The sequence below is a fragment of the Helicoverpa zea genome, chromosome 9, assembly GCF_022581195.2.
Source record: "Helicoverpa zea isolate HzStark_Cry1AcR chromosome 9, ilHelZeax1.1, whole genome shotgun sequence".
In the NCBI taxonomy this organism is placed as follows: Eukaryota; Metazoa; Arthropoda; class Insecta; order Lepidoptera; family Noctuidae; genus Helicoverpa; species Helicoverpa zea.
The window spans coordinates 8,697,801-8,723,306 of record NC_061460.1 but is presented as its reverse complement, the minus strand read 5'-3'; the positions used below and the strand labels follow the sequence as shown (position 1 = coordinate 8,723,306).

At 36.2% G+C, this 25,506-nt stretch overlaps 2 protein-coding genes across 4 annotated transcripts in view; both read left to right on the top strand.

Annotated features, from left to right (window-relative positions):
* Positions 1-5,421: 5,421 nt before the first annotated feature.
* LOC124633414 lies at positions 5,422-6,315 on the top strand. The gene has a single exon (XM_047168627.1). The coding sequence runs from the start codon at positions 5,452-5,454 to the stop codon at positions 6,313-6,315; it is 864 nt and encodes a 287-aa protein (XP_047024583.1). The 5' UTR covers positions 5,422-5,451.
* Positions 6,316-13,857: 7,542 nt separating this feature from the next.
* The window catches only part of LOC124633035 (inactive rhomboid protein 1), a 159,938-nt gene continuing 148,289 nt past the window's right edge, over positions 13,858-25,506 (top strand). For 2 of the 3 annotated variants that reach the window (XM_047168122.1, XM_047168123.1), the window contains exon 1: positions 13,858-14,896. In XM_047168122.1, the coding sequence (XP_047024078.1) occupies positions 14,391-14,896 (506 nt within the window). In that variant the 5' untranslated portion in view covers positions 13,858-14,390. Of the gene's footprint in view, positions 14,897-17,736; positions 17,886-25,506 lie in introns of those variants that run through there. The other variant, XM_047168124.1, reaches the window with a different exon arrangement.

Below are 25,506 nucleotides of genomic sequence, written 5' to 3'. Positions count from 1 at the left end.
AGTCCGTCCCGTCATATAGATATCTACCTTCCTACTATGCGCAAAAAATAATGGCGGAAAAAGTACAAAGGTACACATAAAGCGTAACTTGCAGCTGGCTATTATACATTATTTATCAAATGGGCATCGACCTTCGCAACTCTTGTGAATAAGAAAAATTATATCTTGTCCCGACATTTGTTATTGCGAAAATGAAGCTACATCTTTCAAAATGTTTGTGTGATTTAATACTTAAGTATCTATAAGTAAAATCTTCTAGCACTGATATTATGTTATTTGGTAACGAACGTGAGTACCTCAACTAGCTATGGAATACATGCATCATGTATACCTACAGTTGACCCATTTCGTGTTAACCCGTAGCCTAATCAAAACTTTCCTAATAAATTAATGTGACGTTTAGGTATGGATAGTGGTCATCAGCACCATTTATCCCTTGGGTCCTCGTTTTTGCATAACAATTACCTATGCGAGTGTGTTTTTTTTATTATAGGTAAGTAAACGTTAAAAGTTGTTGGCTACTAACATAGACGTTCTAACAATTCTAGTTGGGCTGTATATTTCATAACTCTTAATATATATTATTATCATTATCAAACGAAAAATTACATTTATTCAAGTCTTAGATAAAACAGGGTCGTTTTGAAGATACCTATACCCAAGCGTTTAATATTGGAATGAAAAACTATCAATGTAACTTTAAAATAAAGTTTATAACTTTATGTCCAAAGGCTGCAAGCGCCATGGTGACCTATTTCGTTTCGTTGGCTTTTGCAATTTGCGCTGACAGAGCACTCTGACTCCAGGTTTATTCTTATCTTTCTTTTACATTGTAAGTTTTTTTTATTAAATAAAAGAATTTTATTAGGCTTCCACTAAATGAATTCATGCAGCTTCTATAAAGAGATTTCTGCCTATAACGGGTTCATTCTTATAAGATTTCTATGAAAATGAGCAACTTCAAAGCTTTTATGATAAGAAAATGTTAAGCAGTTTATAATCTCCTTTCTACTTTTAATATATCTTTTTATTTCTATTAGTTCAGATAAAACAAACGCCTAAAGCTTTGCAATATAAAACTCCCCAGTGGCGTTTTTCTGCCTCGAATTTCGTAGTTTTCAAGCCAAAGTGGCCTTAATTAGACAGTAAAAGATAATTCGTCTGATATTTAGTGCAAGCCGAGCTACACTGCTCCGAGAGGCAGGTGGCACGCTCCAATTGCATTACGAAGTGAAATCGGACGAGATAAATCTGTTTTTGGGTAGCACTGATTATAGTAATACGGACTTCATTAACTGAATGTTCAACGGAAAAGTTTGACAGTTTGGTTAACTTTCATTGTTATGCTGTTTGTACATACATGAAATGTTCCAGTTTATTGTTTGTGAAAAATTAAATACGTGGATAGTGGTTTAGAAGTTTTTCGACAACAAACCACAATGTTTTTTTGTTTTATATAAATGCCCTACATATAAATACCTATATAAAATAAATATTGACTAAAACAAACAAAGCCTCCACGAAATGCTGTGAACACAAGAAAATAATACAGTAGGTAACAGGAAAAATCTCTGGAAATGAGTTCAATTTTGTTGGGCATTTAGGTCAACTTGGGGCGCAGAAACCATCAAAAAAACCATATTGTTTCACATGTTTGGATAGGTATGCATGTATGGTTCAGCTGAGTTGAGCGTAACTAAATGGAGTTTAGTTTAAAGGGGTGGATGTGTTTACATGCGTTCGTTCTTTATTGTGTAGGAAACCCGACTACCGTATGAGTCCTGGACTTTACAAAATCATGCATGTAGGAGCTGTACATACCTACATACGTAAGTATTATTATTTCTCCTAGAGCTCTCATCACACATTGAGAAGAAAACCTGAAAACTACTTGAAGAACGTAGGCAGGAACCTACGTTCCATTATCATGAAGATTTAAACAAAAATGACCTTTTGTATTTGAGGAAAATATACAACTAAAATATGTGCAAAGTTTTAACCTTTTACCCAAATATTCACCATGTATTTATTTGTATAAAATGTGAACAAGTTTGCTCGCCAAATGCTGACGGCGCGGATGCGAGCCATCACTGTTAGTGTAATAAATCTTGCACATTTTTACCTGCGTACAGATGGCCGCTCTAAACTTTTGTGCATACTATCCACATACATATGTGTACCTACAAACATCTCGTTCTATAGTGATAGCAACTGGATAGAGGTTGAGGCAAAAGAGATTAAATCTGTCGATGTGCACCTATGTACGTACCTATATGTGACGTTTACGATATATGAAGCGGGACTCCTCCTCAATCAATCAACCTCGGTTTTCATACATTTAAAGGAAGGCCTTCGGTTATTTTTTTGTACCTTGCTCCTTTTATTTTTTGTTTCATGAAATGTCGCTACACCTGATTATACCTACATTAAAAACTTAAAAAGTGACACTATCATTTGATTGTTGGCTGTTTATTGAATAGACTGTCAACTGAGGAATACCAGTAGGTACCTACACATATTCTTTGTAATACCAACAATCTTGTATCCTTTCAGTTGTAAAAGCCTACCTTACCCTAGCCTGTTGTCACAGCGAAAAGATCAGTCAGCCAGAAACTTTAGTAGCAGGGTTGGTTGACTTCGTAGAATATGCCACTATCATCCTATAATCATACAGTGGATTGTTAAACAAATATGAAAACCAGATTCTCTATCTAGTGCATTTTCGTGCAAAATACATAAATCTTCAACTTCATACGTATTTTCGTCCTATTCGTCAGGAATCATTGATTTCAAATGGTAAAATCCGAAAATACAATTTGAATTTCTTCAAAGTCCACCAATCGTCATTACCGACACAATGTTGTTGCTTACGATATTGTGATGATGTACACAAACTGCTGAACTTTGATAAATATTATGCTAGGTAACTGAAGACCGAATATTGCTGTGTGAGGATTTCTGCTTCGGCACCGTTTCGCGACTGTTCTAATTAGAACGTTTGTTGTTTTGCTTCTAGCTGTCTTTTATCAAAAGAACGACATATTTTTTGTACAATATTTATGTATAGGGGAACTGAAGTTGAAATGTTAGTAGATCAATGATATCACTCAGGTTTAAAACTACGTACATCTATCTAATAGCGAAGGTAGGTAAGTACGTAAATATGTAGCCCACAAATTAAAAAGTAGGCCACCGGCTATAGAAACCTTATTCCATTATTCAAGAAAAGTATATTATTCGTGGGAGCTCAAGTCGATCCTGTCCTTGATATTTTCTCAAGGACAATATTCAATTGAATTTTTCTACTTGGACGTAGATAGGTAAGTACCACAATTTTCTCGTTGAATCGATGCTTGATTGGACTTTCGCCGTTGAAATTGTTAATGCTCTAATAACTAAATGTGCGTGATCATCGAACTTGGGAGTATTTTCGCCGATTTCTAAGGTCACAAGGTAAAGCCTAAGGGAAATTTATTAATTATAGGTACGTTAAGAGTAACGCGATATTAGATGGATCACTACCCATCAACCCACGTTAATATTTGATGTAAATGGCTACCCAGATGGTTGTAGGTAATAGAAATTTTCTAAAAGAGTATATACTGAATTAAGTTATTTTAACATTAGAACTATGGAAATCCATTGACACCTGTCTATGAGCCAATGTGAAGAGACAGACGTAGGCCTAGTTCATTGCTCAATCAATCACACCGAAATATCACAGATAAAGACTTTATACTTAGTATATCTTCACCTACCTACATAATATAATGAAAATTAATGTTGGTTTCCATTTTCATATAATCTTTATCTATATTAACAGATGATTACCTAAATTGGTTAACCTTTTTAACAACCTATGCAAATGCTAATCGTTTAAAACTTGTGGCATGAGCAATTTTCGAAATATCGATAAGCTGTCAGCACAATGTTGTTTATGGAACATTTTCTTTAAAATAAAGTATTTTATCATTTTCAGTAATAAAATTGGAAAGCTGGGAAAAGCGCAAAGACAACTGGGATACTAAAATGACTTACCTGATGAGCACCATGGCGGTATAGTATTTTTTTGCGATATATCACTATCGAAGCTTTCACAGGCTTTTCTATACGCGCTTCTAGTTAAGATTACCATTTATGCGTCTAAGTTATGATCAATAGAAATACGTTGATAAACTGATCTTTTCGTATTAGTTTGGCGCGCAACCAACTCGATGTTATAGTTTTTTTTGACACTATGGTCATGTCGTTTCATTGCTGTCAAATATTCCCGCCATTTTTTCTTAATTTTGGAGCAAAGGACAAAAATATAAACAGTGTGGGTTGATTAATCAAAAACTTGAGTTTTAACGAAGCCATTAAAATAAGACAACAAATTAGTATTTTAATGACATAAACTTTAAAATGTCTTAAAGGTTGTCGTACTTTTGTTTAATGATGGCTTCAAAATATAGCAATCATATCACAATATAACACTTTCATTACTTGTTCTATAAACTAAATGACCTGACCCTTGTACCGTTGCTTTAAATTATACAGAGATAATTATCTGTTCCCGCATATTATATCTTGAAATTCAAATTTCATGGGCGAGGTTTTATACTAGAGGAGTTATTTGAAGCGGAACAGTCCGTGAGCTATGTTTGTCGTACTCGTTGTTGTTTTTGTTGCGTCGCGGGTTCGTGCTCAAGACCAGTCTTTGAGCACGGTGCCTCCATCGAACTCACCACCCATGCCGTTCCTGGATTTGTTCACTGGAGCATCGAATTATTATTCTGAACCTATACGCAAGACCTATTCCGACCCGCCGCACTATGTGTCATGTCCGAAAACTGATACTTTGTCAACTTTTGCAAACATATTGGGCAGTGCTGCTAAAATTATGTTTTCAGCGGCTTTAATAGCTTTTCTAAAAGTAATCGTGGGGAAATTGCTTCTACTGCCCGTCGTGTTTATTCTGTTTGTTAAAATTGGTTTTAAAGCCTTCTTGCTCTGGCCAATGATATCAAAAATGATGAAATATTTCAAAAAGAAAAAGAAGAAAGGACTGAAATCGAGGATGATTACAGATTGCTCTCAGAGGATTGCCTGCGTGATTCAAAGATCTGCCACGAGTAGTTGGGCGAGTTACATAGGAGCTACTGCCACATTTTTCTTAATTGACGACCTCGAAGAAGATGGTTCTTTTGCCAAAAGCATGCTTAGTGTTTTATCCGACGATAAAATAGCTCAGTGTATGTCACTGGACTGTAGTTCCGGAATCGATATAAGCTGACATCTTAATGTTTACTAACATTCAAGTATGTAGGACAATGCAGTTGCTTCATTCACATTGTGACCCAGATATTGTGCGGCTAACATGAAGTGCCAACTTGCAAATTGATATTTCACCAATTTATAAGTAAGTGTGTTTAGGTAACTGTGCATATTTGTTTTAATAACTTAGTCACAATGAGTCAAGTTTCTATTACATTACCGTTATTATGGATATTTTTGATTCGATTAGTATACGGGTATCCAGATGACTCGGTAATGTTGATGCCTCAATTTGAGATGAGGTCTATGGACCCGCAACTGGCATACTCGTCGCCGCCATATACTCGATTTCAAGAAACAAGGCCAATACCACGACAAGTACTCCACACCAGCGATTTAAACAAGAAACAGGTTCCACTGATGGAAAATCGAAGCAAACAGAACATGAGTCTTGGTGAATTCGTTGACGCTATAAATAGAGTATCTCAAGAGTCTCGACGCAGAGAAGAAGAGTTCCAGCGACCTCGGACGATAGCTGCAGCAGGCCGTGAAGATAATTCCGGCTATCCTACTCTTCCTCGCCCAACGGGGTACCCGAAACCGAACTACGCGCCTCCAGCAACCTACCACGAGCCATCGAACCTGGCTCCAGTTGCGCCGCCGGCAATAGTAGAACCGAAATCTTCGCTCGACAAACTAGACTTCTCGAGCCTTCTGACACCAATTTCCACAAAAGTTGCCAGTAAGTCCAGTGGTTTGCTCAGTTTAATTTTATCTCTGTTTTCCGGTTCTTCATCTGGTTTGTCTGGATTGAAATCTGGCATTATTGAAGGGATAATTAAACCTCTTTTGGTGGCAAAAGGAGGTATCAAAGCGTTGATTAGCAAGTTGTCTATTCCTCTTCTATCATTGCTGTTGATTAATCTGGAAGTGTTAATAACTGTATGGTGGTTATGGGAAGAGGAGTGCCCCAAATTCCCCGAGCCTGTCCCTTCGTATTCAAAGCCAACGACTTCTTCTTCACCACCTCCTTACAACTACAATAATTCGTACAGATAAGTGCTGTTTGTAACAAACGTTGTCCCAGTTATGTACATTTAATAGGTTTCTAATAACTTGTAACAAAATTGCAGTGCTAGCTTGTAGTAAATGTTATTGTTTATGTTTTAAGACTGAATGTATAAAGAAAATTAAATAAACACTCTTTTTGTACTATGTATTTTTACTTAAATCACCTATGCCTAATGGTACCAACTACCTATACAATTTAAGAGTTGAAAATAGCAAGAAGTTAGTACCCAATCATTGTAGGTAAGTACAATAACTATTCTGACCTGAGTGTCCGTCCTGCAGTCATCAAAATATGTGTAACTGACCGTGTTCTCATTTCAATGCAATAAAGTATCTACCTAAGTACTCACATTGTCCATGTGAATTATTAATATCATGTCGAAATGGGCTTATAATATTGATTGCTACAGTTAATATCATAATTATGCTGAAGCCAAACAGAATAAAGTAAAATTAACGATTTGCAGTGGAAACATTTACTGATCGGCTTTCCATTTGGGCGATGATATTTAATAAATAAATCACCGGAGCAGTAACATTATTATTTCATTTTCGTGCAAGTCTTTTAACCTTTTTTTATTGTCAACATTTTTCTGTTGTAAAATACAATAAATAGCAACTATACAGCATTACTAATTACAGAAATGCCTTTTACATACGTATAAGAGTTTCATAGTTCATCTGTCGGAAAAATGTATTAAAGGTTCATTTGTATTTTAAAGGTTAACTTATTATCCCTTATTAAAGTTATAGTGAGCCTACCTATATGCTTAATATTATAACGTTGTACATAACGCCATGACAGTTAGATACATCCTGTTCTTGACAGCACCCTTTCACACCATCGTCACTCTGCCTTACCCGAGAGTGTTCTTAACTACGTCTGCCCTATACAAATACCTTATTCCACATATTGCTATGTACTATGTATAGGATAGCAAAAATGATTACTCGTATTTTTTTCGATTTTAGGAAAAAGGACCTTTTACTGCTTTTAAATTATATGATAGGTAAAAATCAGTCTATAACATGAATATCATTAAAAAACATTCCTTTTTGATAACTATTGACCAACCCTTTTTGAATGGGTTTTAATTTTTTTATAATTTGACTCTATACAAATTGTGTGTAGCTGTAATTGCAATAGTAACAATTCACCGAATCAAATAGTACACGGAAAATTGGGGAACATAAACCGTGTTCCTCACTCAAGAACTCGAATATCCCAATTAATACGGACTAATAAAATTACCGAAGTTTTTACAGTGTGTCTGGACTACTGTTCCTCCAAAAATATACTCGTTTCGGTCGTAAACTGTGCAGATATGGGTAATGCTGTTAGGTGTCAGTTGTCTTCATTCGTTACCCAGTCATGTCCTATTACCTCTAATTGGGTTGTGAAGGACAGAAGACGATGTGATATAAGAAACCGTGTTATTCGATAAGCGTTCTCTGAAAGGAGTTTATCGGATCTTTAGGAACAATTAGGTTGTATATTTAATATAGATTTTTTTAAGTATTTTATTTTAAAGAACCTTTATAGTAGGTAGAAACAATTACTTAATACAGAAAGTTCCTATCTAAGTATTTTTTTGGGAAAATACACGGTGAACTCATTCCACGGCTGTCCCCAAGATAATCAGAAAAATAATCAGGGTTTGATTAGATTATAGATTGATGGTCTAATTAATATTTAAGTCAATTTCAGTTCTTCTGTATACTTTTAACTTTCTTGTTAGTATACAATTATGCATGTGAATAATTTGTGTATTTAAATTATCTCGTACACAAAAGAACTTAAGCTGCTCGCAGACTTCAGCTATGCATAGTAAAACTGAAAATTAAAAGACCCGACAACTTAATAAAGCATTTAATGTCGTTACAATCATGAGGAGGGTAACGAGTATGCGTGTGAGCTCATTAATACCCCTCCCCCCCTCCGTCCACGTCCGAGCCACGTTCATTAACATTATCTAATTGTCTGGACGATTGTTTGATCATGCTATTTTCTCCTTCCATGCTTCTGACAGTTTGTTTTTGCTTGCTCTCTGGATATGGAGTACTGGCGGAATTAATGTAATGACGCATCTTTTTTCAATTATTTTGGGTTATGTATTATGAAGGTTGAATGAGTTACTTGTTGGGATAATGTTCTTGTTTGCAATAATTTGCAGTTTTGTTTAGATATAGATACAGCTAAGTATGTATCGAGTTTATCCTATTGTTTAACACTAAGGGTTGTATAGACAATTTTAGCAATAGCGTTCGGTGAAATATGTTATTTTTCCATTTTATCTAAAGTAATCTTCATAAATGTGGGCAATATTTAACAGATTATCCGCCGTTTAGGCACGAAGCGAAAGCATGAACCAATCACGATTATTACGCACGAATTATGGCCAATAGCCGTCAGTTCTGTGGGAACGCTGATTTTATAACACATTTAGGGGATAGACGATCGATCTTTTGTCAATGGTGTGCGATAAAATTTGCAGGTTTTCGAAGAGATTTGAGTTTATATCTACACAACACAATATGGACTGGGTAAATGAGTACTTACTTAATTATGTAGAGCGTTTGAATCTCTATATGTATATGTATGTGTGTATCTCTATGTGTGTATGTATGTATGTCTTTCTAAGTATATCTTAGACACCATTGGCTGTGTTTCGGATGGCACGTTAAACTGTAGGTCCCGGCTGTCATTGAACATCCTTGGCAGTCGTTACGGGTAGTCAGAAGCCAGTAAGTCTGACACCAGTCTAACCAAGGGGTATCGGGTTGCCCGGGTAACTGGGTTGAGGAGGTCAGATAGGCAGTCGCTTCTTGTAAAGCACTGGTACTCAGCTGAATCCGGTTAGACTGGAAGCCGACCCCAACATGATTGGGAAAAAGGCTCGGAGGATGATGTTTGAATCTCTATATGCCTACTTACCTGTATGTATAAGGTTAGGGTGTGGCGAGCTAGATGCTAAAACGTACCTGCGTTTGCAGATAAATACCTACCTATAGTTATTGTTAGGTATGATTTTTCTTTGGCATCATCCTATTCCACTAAAGATTCTAACAATTTTGACCTTATTTTGTGTTTGTGTAGGTAAAAGTTATTTTTATTTGCTGATTGAAATTGCTACACCCCACCCCTTGGAATATTTTTGTTTTACCTACAGTATGTACATCAAGGTGTTACTCAGGTCTGTCGCATTAGTCACTACATTTAATGTGGAATTGGATAGATATCAACAAAGCAAGTACCTAGCTACGCATGTACGTATAAATACCTCTGAGTAGGTAGATAAGTACCAATATGAACAAGGTACTTATTCCGAATTAATTAACAACGGAATCATAATAAAACTTTTTTCGAAAGCTCTTGTCCAGTTTTCCGATTTCCTGTTTACTTGAAGTGGGAACCTATATTTAATTAATTGTTTGTAAAGTTTGGGGATAATTGGTACGCTATCATATTTATCTTTGTTCTAATTGACGTTTCTGCTGAACTATCGACGGGTAATAGCCGAGAATGTGCGTTGTTAGTGTTCAAGTTTGCCACATTATATTTAGATAGAATTTCAGAGGGTATAACTACTTGAGCCGGTATGGTACAATGTTTGTCTTGATCGCGAATGTGTTTATCGGAAGATAAGTAAAAGTTTTGGCTTTGTTTAAGTTTTGTGCTTCATTTACAGCGTTGTTTCCTACGTATTATTAGATTTTCAATATCAGAACTTAATTATTGAAATACAATCTTCGCAGAATTTAGAATTCTATTTTAAGTTGATTAAAGATTAATGAATTTTTATAAAAATCTTCTAGCGGAAAATTTTAAGAGGAAAAGCATTACTTATTTAAGTCAACATGGGCATTTTGACTTCCCTTCCTACATATTTTACTCATCGGTACCTATGAGCTTAGTATCAAAAAAATACTTTGCATAGGTATTAAATGTATTTTTAGTTGAAGCATACAAGGCATATCAAAGGAGAGACCAAGAAAAGTGCATTAAGTACATAACGCTCATATTCCCTCTTCGACCATTTTCTACGAAAACTGGTGTAAGCCTTCTAATCTTTACCAAGAGGCACAAGGTTAAGGAAGCTTGAAAGTAGGTCATATTGATTCCAGGGATTGTTCTGAAAGACTTAGCACCGGTAACCTTGTGAAATTGCGTCTAAACACGGGTACTTTACCAGTGTAATATAGTCACTAGGATTCGTCACGGACCCTACATTTTTTCATAAAATTTTGGGTCTCGCTGAATACGCTTAAAATATTTTACACTGAGCCAACAGAATCCCCAGTGTTCTAGGATAGGTAAGGTTATTTAGGATTAGGTTTTGGGTATAAAGTCCTGTGGATTTTCAGGTCGGTCAAACGTTATTAGTTTTTTTCATGCAGAATTTTTAAAACAACAGACATGTGCCCATTTGGATTTTTCTATTATAAGAAAAGGCTTAAGTACTTAACATAACCTATGTATGTGAATTGAATAAACTGGCGAAAAAATATGCAGGTGAAGTCTATCTCGTTAAAAACCGCTACCTGATGAGTATATCTATACTAATATTATAAAGCTGAAGAGTTTGTTTGTTTGTTTGTTTGAACGCGCTAATCTCAGGAACTACTGGTCCGATTTGAAAATTTCTTTCAGTGTTAGATAGCCCATTTATCGAGGAAGGCTATAGGCTTTTTATACCGGTACGGGAAGTAGTTCCCACGGGATGCGGGTGAAACCGCTGGCAGAAGCTAGTCTCTATTAAAATGTGCTCTCCTACAAACTCACGAACTAAGGATTAAAATGCGGGTGGCGTTAACTCTGACTTTTTATTATAAAGTGATAAGAAACATTTTAATATTGAATGCTACATCCTACTTATATTTATATTTATATTATAAATGTGAAAGTTTGTGAGAATGTATGGATGTATGTTTGTTATTCAATCACGCAAAAACGGCTGGACCGATTTGATTGAAATTTCGTATGTAGATAGGTGATACCCTGGATTAACACATAGGCTACTTTTTATCAACACACCGCGCGGGCGAAGCCGCTGGCGGAAGCTAGTAATTAATATTTCCTTCCTAGTCTTCTAATAAGCACCCATCTTTTAATTACCACACATACGTTCGTAATTAGTCTGCCTATTGTTTTGATTAATATAATTAATTAATTTTGAACACATGAACAGTAATGAGGTAGGTAGGTACCTGCTACTATTGAAGCGTTTGATTCAAAAGCGTAATAGTATTATTTACGGGGGGAAAGTGGGTTGTGTGAAACAACCCTGAGTTCAGAATCTATACTAATATTATAAAGCTGAAGAGTTTGTTTGTTTGTTTGAACGCGCTAATCTCAAGAACTACTGGACCGATTTGAAAAATTCTTTCAGTGTTAGATAGCCCATTTATCGAGGAAGGTTATAGGCTACTTTTTATCCGGGTTCGTGCCGTAGTTCCTACGGGATGCGGGTGAAACCGCTGACAGAAGCTAGTATAATATATGTACAATGAGTTTCTGACAAACATTGATTGTTGGTTACATGTTAAGTAGCTGAAGCCGCTGAAGGTCAAATGTTAAGCATCAATAGATGCAAAAAATAATCTAAACTGATGTAGTAGAATATAATTATGAAGGTACGTATATTATAATGTTTGTCGTGAGGGAGAAAATGCTACGGCGCGGCGGCGTATCGCAACGCTGCGATAATTTACACGTTGCGCTGCAAATCTATAAATATATAGTTTCAATTCTGTCCTTTGGTTAATAAAATATTTTTGGTAGCATACCAAAAAATTAATTGACATGTATAAGTAGGTGCCATTGTTCAAGTATGACCTACTTCTCGTCACAAAATAAGAGAAACCATTGCGTGATCAGTACAAGCCTTCACGCTTACAAGTCATGAGTTTCTTTTTACCCATTTATTTATATAGAGATATTAACAGGAAGGCAATCATATTATTCTGGTTGCGTTCAAGTATTCGAGTGGGTTGGTAAGCACTAGTTGACCTTTCACCAATATATCTTTCACTTACTGAGTAATAGGGTTATGTTTCAATTACCTTAAGTGTCATATCCCATTAATACGGTGAGTGTTATCGATATTTTAGAAATGTCACGATTAATAGAAAGTAACAAGATTTTAAGATACAAAATATTCTGTTAAGATGAAAATTCTCCGCTCATGAAATTACTTCACGGACGCGTAGATACTTTCAACCTTGGCATAATAATAATTTAACGAAGACTAGGTACATCATGCTGAGAAAATTCCATCTCAGACTATGTTCTCTTAATTTGTCCTACATAATAGCAACAATTGACAACTGGTAGCTTGAAAACGTGACACGAATAAGTCTTTAGGCTGCTACCGACACGGTTAGGTCTCGCCTACTTAATTTAGTCCATTTCTCTTCCCAAAGTACGATTCTGTACGACGTTTCTCGTTTTCCAACGTCAATTCTGAGATGCGTGTTATCCTTAACATATACTGAATAATACATACCCAGTTTGCATGACAAGTGACGCCGAGTGATGTCAATGTGAACGCGATGGAACTACACACATACAGTCATACACCTACGTTATGTCGAACTAGTCCTCACTAATGTTCTTTGGTTCTTTTGACTTTATTGTTTTGTGGTTGTCACAAACACCACACGTGTTACCTTTTCCCAAATATTTGGTACCGATTTAGCATTAGGTAGGTACATCGTGTATCGAATTATAGGGGTCGGCATGCAATAATTAATCCCCTTTGTGCAGAATTTTATACTTTATACGTGAAACCTCTGAATCTGCTTTCATAATAATCGAAGCGCTCTACTTATATAAAATTGGGTCAATATTCGCGTACAAACAGAGAGGGAGCGCGAAAAGTTTATCCTAAAACAGTAATGTCACGAAATAGGTTCTTAACCTATTTCGCTAGTGGTTCTACAGCTTCAAAGGACTGCGACAAAGCCGTTCGTGCCCATTCGATAATGTAAAAAGATTGTAAGTAAATTAGCCAGATGAAAGGTCTTGCCGAGGGCAATTTCGTTATCTTAACAATTTTGTAAACTAATTGATATCAGAGTCAGCCAGTTCTTTGAAATCTTTGTGAAAATCTCTTAATGCTTATTATAACGTGTCAAACGTTATGAATGATAGATACGTAAGTTGGTAATGTCTGCGTTTGCTTTTTATGCCCTTCAAACATAAAACGTGTAGGTCATTTAGACGTAAGCTCTCTGAAAACGAACGCTCTTTTTTACGAGTTACGAGCTTATTCTGAAATTGGGAATCGGGGTTATTTCAATAAAATCGGATCAAATTAAGGTTTCGTGTGAACAGGATACTGGAAATAAAAGTAGGCTACAGGCGACGGTCGTTCGTTTTGCAATCGAGTGTTTGTGTCGGTGCGGCGTGAAGTGTGTTGCGTAGCGCGGCGCGGGCTGCGCGACGGCGCACGGCGTCGATAGCGCACCGGCCTGACGTCGGCGCGCTCGCTCCCCGACCCCGCCAGCGGCGCACGTCACACTCGACACCCGCGACACCCTCGGCACCCGAGCCGAGCCGACCACCACACCGCGTCGCGCACCATCACCCCGTCACTGTTTACTGTGGACCCCATCGAGGCCTGGCCCCAGAAACCACCCAGTGTCGCGATCTGTGTAAAATCAGTATCTGGTGAAAACAAACACATCACAAGGCTTTAGCGCAGGCGCGCCGCAAGCGGACATGATGAGAGCGGCCATCTTGGCCGAGGACGCACTTTCGCCTCGCCCCAGCTTCAAAGCTCGTTTCGAAAGCTCCATATAAGTCATAAGGAACGAGCTATGCATCGTGGAGCAGGATCCGCGGCGTGCGCCCTCTGAGGCCGCCCCGCGCCGCTATCGATCCGGTAGCGTCATGGCGCCCGCGGAGTGAATGCGGACATCGGGACAGCGCCGCAGCCCCCGAACGCGAGCGGAGCGCCCGCCCAGTGATAGTGCAAGAGTGGTCGCGCGGCATGTGAGACAGAGTGTTGGCGTGGTTGGGAGGGCGCGCGGGCGGCGGCGGGCCCGGCTGACCGCGCGCCATGGGCGAGGAGTACGCGCGTTCACCGTGCGAGCGCTTCCCGGCGACGGGCGCGTTCAGCGTGGCGCCGCCGGAGAGGCTCAGCCCGCCGCCGCCCGCGCCGCTGCCGGATCGGTTCTCGGCGTCCCCGCGGCGGGTGCGCCGCTGTGCGGAGGCGGAGCGCGCGCGGCGGCCGCGGTACGTGCCGCCAGCAGCGCACGTGCCCGTGGAGCGCTATGTGCCGCGGCCGCCGGCGCCGCTGCGACCTCCGCCGCCGGTGTACTGCGGGCTGGCGTGCAGGCCGCCGCCGCCAGCGCCGCGCAAGTGCTGCGGGCCCGCGTGCCGCGAGGACATCGCGGGCTCGCCGCCGCCGTCGCGCTACGTGGAGTACGTGGGCGCGGCGGCCGCGCGCCGGCTGGCCTGCACGCCGCCGCCGCCGCCGCCGCCCGCGCTGCAGCTGCCCTGCGAGCCCCAGGAGCCGCCGTGCTGTGTACAGGCTCGCAGGCGACCACAACCACCACATGATTGGTAAGTACCTCACCAACATCAATACACGATCATCTGTTCAAGTACAACTTCTTTTAGTCTGGAAGCTGTTATCTTATGAGAACTGCCAAGATCCTATCATTAAGCTTAACTTCTATTCAAGAGCACGTAGGGATGTATGCCAATTCTTGTCAGATTTGGAAAGTAACAGAAATTAACAATCTGGTATTGTTAGGACTAATCCCTAGATGTGCAAAAGATCCCCAGCTCAGCTCGACTCAACCTCTAGCTAACTGCGCAGCACTATGTCGATGATGTGAATGCTTACATAAAGGATTTTTAATAATTCGCTGTTGATAGCGAGAGCCGCGCCGTTATAATTGGTTAATATTTTGTGGATGATGCCGATAACGTGTGATTGATGGTGGCTGGCTAACGATCGACGTTTGTGAGCAACTCACATATATGCACTGATTAGCTTCTAGCCAATGTTCGACGTTTTACTGGTTATTCGGGGAACATTTCGACATAGGGTACGCGTATAGTGAATCGTATTGTTGTACTACTGTGCAGGGTAGGTACAGACCGTCCCTTTATATCTCTCGAACCTTTGATGTCGGGACCAATCTTTCATTAAGGAGAGTTCGTTTTTTTTCAATTTGTACCTAACTTTGGTGACGTCATCTTCACACTCGTGATATATATTTTTGTACCTGCCTATTTATTGTTGGCTCACATTCACCGATAGGACAACTAACCACAGTTCCCCAAATTGGTGTATTCAGAAACGCAAAATGATTCTAGTCCGCATTAAGCTCTTGGAATTGTACCAAAATTAGTTAATGTCCTACATAGAATTCTGTTTTACATTATTGCATCGTAAATCCTAGTAGCTTTGATAGTGATTACTGGTACTATTGTGTATGAAATTATCTTTATACTGGTGTTTCGGAATTTTAAGTGTAATAGGCTGGTAGTGCGCAATGTTTCGTGATCGCTTTATAGGCAGCCTAGAAAAAGCTAGACTATCGAAATTAGAACAGAATCTATAAAAAATTGGATACGTGCAGTCTAGTAACGTGCAGTAAGTATTTTTGTTACCGATAACAAACAATGCTTAAAGGGTGAAATTAAATAACGTATGTAGTAGGTGTTAGTGTGTTTGATCAGTTCAATGCTAAAACACTTTTAAAATACCCGAAGAAAGAAAATGAACTTTTTAACACCTGTCTGCTTCGAGACGAGTATTTTCATTAAATATCATAGTAGTTAATTATATTTCAAGACTATTTCATAAACACTTTATTTTGATAACGTCTCAAGTTATTTAGAAAAAGCTTTTATATTCTTAAATGTCATGATTACTTAATTCTAGTCTCGGTGAAGGATTTCTTTTTTTATTGTTTGATATTTTTTTTGTTACTGAATTAGTTATTTTGAAAGTTGTCTTCTGAGCCAAATTTAATTTGAATATATGTTCAGTTGTGTGAGTGAAAAACAAGTTGCAATTAACAAAAACAATCTGATTCAGAAACAAATATTATTCTGTGTTGTAATAATCCCTGACCCCAGTTCTTAGAAAAAGGGTGTTACGAAAAGTTATAATTATTTTCACATAAGTATTATTACAATGGTAAATTTTCAAAAAGATCGAATCGGCTTTAAAATCATTCAACAGTGTAATTTAAATTTTAAACTTTTTTCGTATAAAACTTTTTTATTTATTTATATTCGAGTTGGTTCAACATTTACAATTCTATTGAAATATGATTGAAATTGGTCAGAACATGAATTTTACAAAACCCCTGAGAATTGATGTAGAAAAAAAACATTCATAGTATAATTTTTTAGTTATTTTTTTAATATGCAGGTAAAAAAAAAAACGTTAGATCAATTTTGCACTTTAAAACTGTCAAAGAACATTAGATATTTTTAGAATTCTGCGCTGGGAAACTTTGTATGACAGGATAACATTACTGAAGTGTTTTTACTTTATACGTACGAGTATTTTATCACGGAGAAAGGATAGATTTTATCAGCTGCAGAATTCCTATCATCTTAGCAGAAGATAAAACCTTAAACCTTATACATATGGCATTCATTTCATCTGTAACGCAAGGACTTGATGAGTCTATGTGGCTTTTCCTGGTTATCTGTCAAATATATCGGGTGTGTCGTTCATAATCACATTAAATGAAATGCGTTAATATACTGGTTAATATATGTCGATTAACACCAAGAAAAAAGAAAAATACGTGAAAATAAAAAAATGCATTTTTCAAAAAAAGTAAATAGAATAAAAATATGCGAAAATTAGAACACCATATAGAAGTCAGTCATTACAAACAGCTGAAATTCTCCCTTGAAAACTGACAGCTGTCAACTGATCAAAACATTCGATACTCCTAACTTTATCTCTGCTTCACACATGATGTTGTAAATTATGAAAACGAAAAATGATCTGTGAATCCTGTGGCTAAATCACTGAATGGATTATGTTATTTTTTTTACAATTCGCTATAGAATATCATGAAGTACATGTGATAGAATTTAATGTGATTATGAACGACACACCCGATATACTCATCTTTAACCTCATGAAACACAGGACCTAATGAAACTTGTAGTGAATATCCATGTTCTGAACTCATCTTTGATCCGAGGTTCTGAATAAACAAATTCTGCTTCTTGGTCAATATTTACTCTCATATTGTACAACCGTTTAAAACAAATAACAGTAGTGACTCACAGTATCTCTAACTACCTAATTGATTGGTATTTACAAGAAACACACTTGTACTCTATGTTATCAGTACGTAGAAGATAATCGTGATAAGATTAGGGCGTGCCGTCATATCGCAGTTAGTTTAGTAACAATTAGAATAGCTGTCGGTACCTACATAATTTTTTTTTTAACATCTGTGGGTGGCAAATTGCTGTAAGAGATTAAAAAAACATGTGTTGAGATTGTGAATAGTGCTGTGTAAAGACTGAGGTGGTTTCGAATTGAAGGTTTTATGGATAGTAAAAAGTAAGTTGTTATTTATATATTTTTCAAACATTATGCTAGTAGTACCTGAAATGTTATAATATTTTCAAAACACGCTGTTAAATGTTACTGTTCTAAGAATTTTCTTGTAGGCACCTTATTTACCGTTTTGCCTTCCTTCGTTGTATTTAACAGAACGTTTTTGTCTTTTAACACCAGAATTACAGCCAGCTTCGTGGAAAATACCTAGGCACATAAAGAATTTAGCGAACTACTTATAACTGTAGTTTAAGTTTCTCGTATGTTTCAAATACCGAGTTTGTAAGTTTAGGGATTCTTAAGTTGATTTCTTTGAGGAGTTGACGTTCTATTGCCCTAGGGAAATTGGGTTCAGTACAACATGCCTACTGGCAAAATTCACGTTGAGTAAATCAGTAGACATATTTGTTTAGCTTGTCTTCATAAAATAGGTTAAGTCCAAAATCCATAATCTTATTAAGTTGTTCGGTAAATCTGGAGTCTTTCGTACAATCTGTGTACCTACCTACTAAGCTCAATATAGATCATGTTTGAAGCTTCGTTATTAATTCTAGTGATTACATTTTAATCTGAACATTTGTGTCCTATTTTATGGAGAGCTAATTTAAGGGCTTCTACATGAGCCGCTGTGGATTTATTTGTTAATACGATTTTAAGGCCGATAACCAAAAATATGGAGTGTCCGAGAGTTTTCCGAATGTGAAAATGTATACAATAAATGTAAACGGTCTCATATGGTTCCGAAGATATTTTTTATCGGATTTATAAACTGTTAATAGTACACTACATAGTAACGGATTAGCCAGCCCGGCTTATCTTTGTGCAATCCTATAATTATTATTATGATTGTTTTCAAATTGTTTAGATAATCGATAACTGCGAAAATGAGGTCATTCATAAATATCGATGACAATCAAATTAAAATAACCTTTTCTAACTTAGTATCAATCAAGTTTTCGTCTCATTTTTTTTTGTTAAATTGGAAATTGTTTTGTCTTTCTCGATAATTTTAGACTTGTTTTATTCGATTTGTCGGTCTAATGGATTACAATATTCTGCTGTCTCTTTGTCTGTCTGTGTCTTTGTAACAAACTGTGATAGTTACCTACTAGTTAGTAATCAGAGATACCTTTGTCTACCTTCTAGGAATCATGATATGTTACGTACGTGTAACTGTCTTTCTGCTCCAGAAATTGTACGACAAACAAATCTTAGGAACATATGTAGGTATAAACATGATTTTCGTCTTTTACTCTGAGGTACAGGCATCTTGTTTTTCCAACGTCCTTAGTTCATGCTTAGGTACTTGGTTTAACATACTTCGCGATACCATATTTCGTTCCTACATGACATTGTTTATCGTCCAATTACAGTGAAATTGCTTTATTTGGAAATTTCGTTCAAGTGTTATGTACACAATGGCTAATGGTAATGGCTAGACTTCGATTAGTTAATCATTACTACGTAGGTACTTTATTTTCTATATGAAATTGGGGCAATTTTGTCGTTGTTCACAAACGGTAATTGGATCTAGACAACCGTTCGGATTATAAATCTGTTCTAGAAAGATCTGGGTTTTTCCGTGGGAGTTAGGTTTTGCTCCTTGTCTCTCGTTTTTGTCAATTCGCTGAAAACTGTGACGTTCTTATGAATCGATTCGTTACTTTTATGAGATTTTGTTCGGTCAGAAATTTCGAGGTTTATTGCGTATGTCACGGTACTATAAAATGTAATTTATAGTTTTTGTAGAGTTAAGTATATTATGGTTGCGAATTTGTGAACTGCTTATATTATAATAGAACAGTTTAAATGTTCTGGGTTTAAACTACTGGCACAGAGATGAGTTTATCGAGCCGTCCTTCCATTTTAACTCATACATTGTGCCCTACCCTTTTGTGTCTAGGAATCTGCGACCCTAACACACCCTTTTCCTAAAAAAACCTATAAAGTGCTTATCATAGTTTTTTCGGAAAAGCGAAAAGGAGTCTGCAATGTATTGTATCTAAACGTGTTATCAGGGTTGTCACTACTTTAAATCTGGCTTCTAGGTTTATACAAACGTTTTGCTCACGACAATATTTCAAGTGATGTGACGAGGGACAAGCGCTTTTCGTATTTTTTGCTCCCAATTTTAGGCTTGAATAGAAGGGCACATGTCAAGCGTGTCTGCTTCAAATTTAAGACTCAAAGTCAATACTGATACGATTTTTTATTCTGGGACATGAAAGAACTGTTTATTTTGAACTGGACATGTTTGGATCTTGCTAGCGAATTTGACATTTATTTATTTATCAAGAAAGAATCTAAGAATGTATTATGTTATTAACCAATAAATGACAATTGAAAAGTATAAACATTCTTCACGTAGTAACTAAAAATAAAACTAAGAATGTCTAGTCTACTTATTCGTATCAGAGATACCGTAAAAATATATAGTTTCGTGTACAGTTACGTGTTTGTACGAGTTTCTCGAAGAAATAATCCCTCAAAGACGAGGGACCAACTTTAGCAATATCTGCGACCCTTTCAAGTGAGCGAAATCGTGTCGTAGGCAACCCTGCAAGCAACATGAAAAAATATACAAATGATTTTACGAACAACGGCAGGCCTAGCAAAGGTAAAAGAAATTATCCTAAGTAAGGAAACAAGGTACGTGATTTATTGATAACCTCACTGAAAATGTGGGGCTGGGCAAAACAAGCGAATAAGGAAGATAAATGAATTACTTTCATTTCGAAAGATCCATTTGCGCTAAACCCTAACTGTTTTTTTAGTGTGATAGATCGTGCTGAGCTCACCGATATTTGTTGTTTATCTACATTAGTGCGTTTTAGACCATGTTTTTAGTGCTTAGTTAATGGTTTTTGTGCGAAGGTTCAGACGGTATCTACGCAGTATCTACGCAGTAACTAGTTTTATGTTCTTCAAGGTTCACGTACCTGTACATTCATTATTTTTATTACTTCTGTGGTATTACCACAAAACTCAAAGAAATAAACAACTTTCATTAAATATGTATGACTGAGATTTTTCTCATGTAATAAAAAACATACGTTTTTATTCCAATTCTAACAAAATACGTCTGCGATTGGATTCAAACCAAACTTAGCAATGATTAATTCCTTCAAACCAATGAGTGTTTATAATGAAAAACAAACGAACAATTCGATAATTGGCTGTCCGTTGCAAATTAAACAATGGCTCGGATTTTTGGCGTACGAATGAGTGGGGAACACAAAAAATGGCAGCCTCCATTGTGCTCCAGCGTTATTTATTTCACTTTTTATTGTTCGTTTTCTTATAAATTTTAAAATAAAAAAAACATCGATATTATTTGCGAGATCCCTTTATTTTTTACGTTGAGCTGAGCCTGAGTGATGGTAGTCACTGAAAACAGATTTCAAAGCAAACATTCATAAATTCTTCATCTGAAATATTCCTGTGAAAATAAAATTTTAAAGTAGGTATACAATTACAGGGTGAAATATTACCTTACAAGTGATGCAAATGAAAGTCTGACAATGTGATGGATGTAGCCTGTAGCTTCTAAACATTACGATTTTTCACTAACGTCAGTAAACTAGTGTTTATGAAAATGAATGTAAAATATTGCAATAATAATACATATGTTCTAAATCACAAATTCACGATTTATTAGGGAAAAGTGGTTATACATATTTGTCCTAGGAATAAACATAAATATCTATAGACTGTTGTGAATCATAAAAAATATGAATTGACGATATTATGTACCTGGCATGTATCTTGTAAATGCACTGAAAATGATGTTACTTACTCTGCCACCAAATGAGGCCACTCAAGGATTCTACAGTCTTATAGGGAACCTACTTTGAAAGGAAAATTCTTTTCAGTAGGCAGACCTAATTTATTTATGAATTACATATATTTCTCATACCTTTCGACGTTAATTTAGAAATTTCTTTTTTGAAAGATATCGCTAAGAACCTGCGTGCTAAGTACCTGTGTCATTTTGCTACGATTTAAATTACTTTTGAACAAAAAAAGTAAAACATGTGTTTATTTGGTTTGGTTGAGGTTTCTACTTAACTATTTTAGGCTCCATCCCACGTAGATATAAAAATATAGCGTAACCAAGTTTTCTCTTGGGGGCTTGAGCTAATACATTCCATTCATTTTGAATCCTTTATCTTTAGTTAACCTTAGCAGGGGTGCAATGACACTATGTACACAGTTACGTAGTAATTCACTTATTAGTATAACTGCCAGATCACTCAACGGTCATTGTTTAAATTATTGGTTAAAGCCCAACAATTAATGTAATCCCACAGAATTACATTAACGGTTAGAATGTTACATTTATCATTGATACTTTTAGCAAACATAAAAATGTACAGATGATACAAATTCCAATATAAATTATTTATGCATTACATTGGCTTGCATTTAGATTTAAAAGTAAACGTTTATTTTATTGATACCACAATTGTAAATCCAAAATACTTAAAATTATTATATAAAGTTTCGGATTGTGTCTCCATAGCGTGCCATGCTATATGTAAATAAATGGTGTGAAATCATATATTTTCGAAAAGTGCACAGAAACTAAAAGTGCGAGTTAAATTAAACCTTAAAATCGCGGTTTTGCTAACCAAATGCTAACTTTACTACGGAATATTTGCAGACCTTTACCATATTTTACAATATACCGTTTGGCCGTATTTTAATATACACAACTTTTTCAAACGTTGCAATTTCAAATATTCATAAATTAAATTGCTGATATTACTTAAAGTTTACATGACACAATTTGCTATGACATTTATTTTACTGTTTATTAGAAATCTTAGGTAGGTACGTTTCTCTTCGATTACATTACCTGAGAATCGCAATAAGAAAGGTCAGCCTATAAAAATCGCTGATATTTATCATTCCTTTGGACTTCTGTTATGATATGATCTACTTACCCTTTGCCCTTTTTAGTCCTCCAGATTCTCAGATTAATATACCCTTTTGTATAATATATCTACGGTTTAAGTCTTAATACACAAAGTAGGAGTCTGACACTCCTACGGCTTGTCACTCTCTTACGAGTTCTGAGGTGATTTAACAAAGAGAGTCTGTGTTGTTAATGACAACACAGACAGGAGAGGCATTACGCCTACTTCACACTTTCCTTGAGAGTGACGCAAAGCCAGATAGGTACTTAATGGGCGATCGCTATAGGCTGGAATCGGGGCTTGTATCTCCGCGAAAATTATAGCTAAGTTTTCCACTGCTTAACTAGATTATTTGTAGAACTGATAGGTCATTAGAAGATTCAGTTAGTGGCTACTGAGGTCATTGCTTCCAACTAGGTCATACACTGTAGAGGATTTATCGAAGCCTGTCATTATAACATAAATGTAAACTCGGGAAATGTAAATCTGTTTCAAAACGGTGGCATATAAATGTACCTGGTTGAAAAACCCTTTATGGGAAAAGCGACAAGTCGTGTTTTTATTTTTAGTATAAATCGTTAGCTAGGCCATCCGTAAATAGAAACAGTTTCATTAACATTAAGAGCGTTCCATCATTACTGTGATCATTAAGTTAAACTATGACGCAAATGATATTGCACCCGGACGTTGACAAATTACCGTATCGTACAGGCAGCCATCACAGAATTGATCTTTGTTCCTCGTTTAGAATATTCTATGTTTATTTATGTTGTACTCGGCTTTTGTTCTCCGTGTTCCGAATTCGCGTTGTGTTCTAAATATAACTGTTGCTAAATGAGAGACGAAAATGGTCACTCTTTGGTTGAGCTGTCTTATTTTCCATCTATACATAATTTAGAGTATACCTTGTGTCTTTTCAGAGTAACAATTTTATGAGTAAAGAATAACTGCAAATATGTAAAGGATACGGTGTTGAAACATCCCAGATTTTAGAGCATCGGTTGAAATATGACCAATAGCACCAATTTATAAGAATTTTATGATAATCGAAATATCTTTTGTCGTATATCAGACCTAATTTAATAAGTGGTCAAATATACTAAGTTGAAATTGAATTTCTGACTAAGCTGGTACTTGAAAGCAGATTTATTGGTGAGGCTAGAAAATAAACTAAGAAATAGAATTGAAGTAAATGTAGTCACTGCACTATTTTTTTCTTTATTTGATGTATTGGCAATTGAATTTCAAATAATCATGATTAAAATTTTCTTTACATTTTTGTGCTCAAAAATAAAGGCTGAAAAATCTTCCTCCATGTCTTGAGGTGCATACGTAAAATATTATATTATGTAGATGTTGATATCTACATACTTCGCGTACGTGACAAGAATCGAACACGGCGGATGAAATAATCTTACTCCGCTTAGCTGATCTTCATGTTATTGAGTGAATATTTTGGGAACAGCCTGCATCTCTTTAAGACCCGAAGTTTTACATTACATATTGCATACAATTTTCGTTCTTACTTGATCCAACCAATATTTGAAAGACTTGATCGGGACTTTCGATTAATTCGAACATTCACATTTTCTTAATTGGAAACTTGTTCAATTAAACAACTAGATAGTGAATATCTGTTCTTAATATAAACTGTTAAAACATAAACCCATTTTCTAATGAGTGTGTGGGCCAGCTGACATGTATTTCAGAACATTAATCCTGTGTAGACTAAGTACGTGGGCACATATTTAATTATAATACCAGTCGATTCGGCGACTATTAAATATACCGAAAAAAATATTAAATATATCTTGTATATTATTTTAAATATCAGAAATCATTAGGCTTTGGAACAGTTTATAAAACAATTTACAAGTCAATACTACTTCTGAGTCTTCGAAAACTTGCTCATAGACTTTGTAATATTCAGATTTTAAAATCAAAAGAATCTGCTCAAATTACAGATTTGGTAAAATTTAAAAACTTTAAAAGAATAACGAAATATCTTTGAGACATTTTAAAATGATCGTAAAGGTCGTCTTACACGTAATTGTACGAAGGTTAATAACTTCGAGCGTTGGGAAAATCAATTATGTATCTTAATTTAATATTTTTCAGTAGGTACATTATTCTGATTGTTTGATGATATCATTTCATTTATACGAAGTACTCTCCAATTCAATTGAATTGGAAATTTTACTGTGAAGAACATTTTATTTAGAAGTATTATGTATTTAAAAACACTTTCTATTACAGGTATTATCACTATTTACAATGGTATGTTGAACATTTGTACATAATGAGCTTTTTAGTCCCGCAGGACATAAATTAACTCAATTCTTGTTTATTAACAAGTTCGCAGTATGATCAGTACTTAACTGTTCGAAGAATGTTAGTAATTTTATTGGAAAAAATGTCTATATTAAGCTATGAATGAATGAAGAAAATTCCATTGAAATTGTGTTTACAATGGATTGACAAAGTCCCACGGAGAGGTAAAATCTCGTGGGATTGGCAACCCTATAAATATCAAATTAAGTTTATTATTCGGTAATATAAATTCATACCGTTATTCTATAAATTATTGTGGTTCTAATACAAACTATTTCAAAGAAAAATGACCCAATGCTATTGGCAGGTAAATAGATTCAATCCGACACCCTTTTTTCTAAAAACTTTTTGATCTTTTATTTTTTATTTTAAAC

Coding starts and splice junctions, on each gene's coding strand:
- LOC124633414 (XM_047168627.1), top strand. CDS start 5,452: ATGAGTCAAGTTTCTATTACATTACCGTTATTATGGATATTTTTGATT.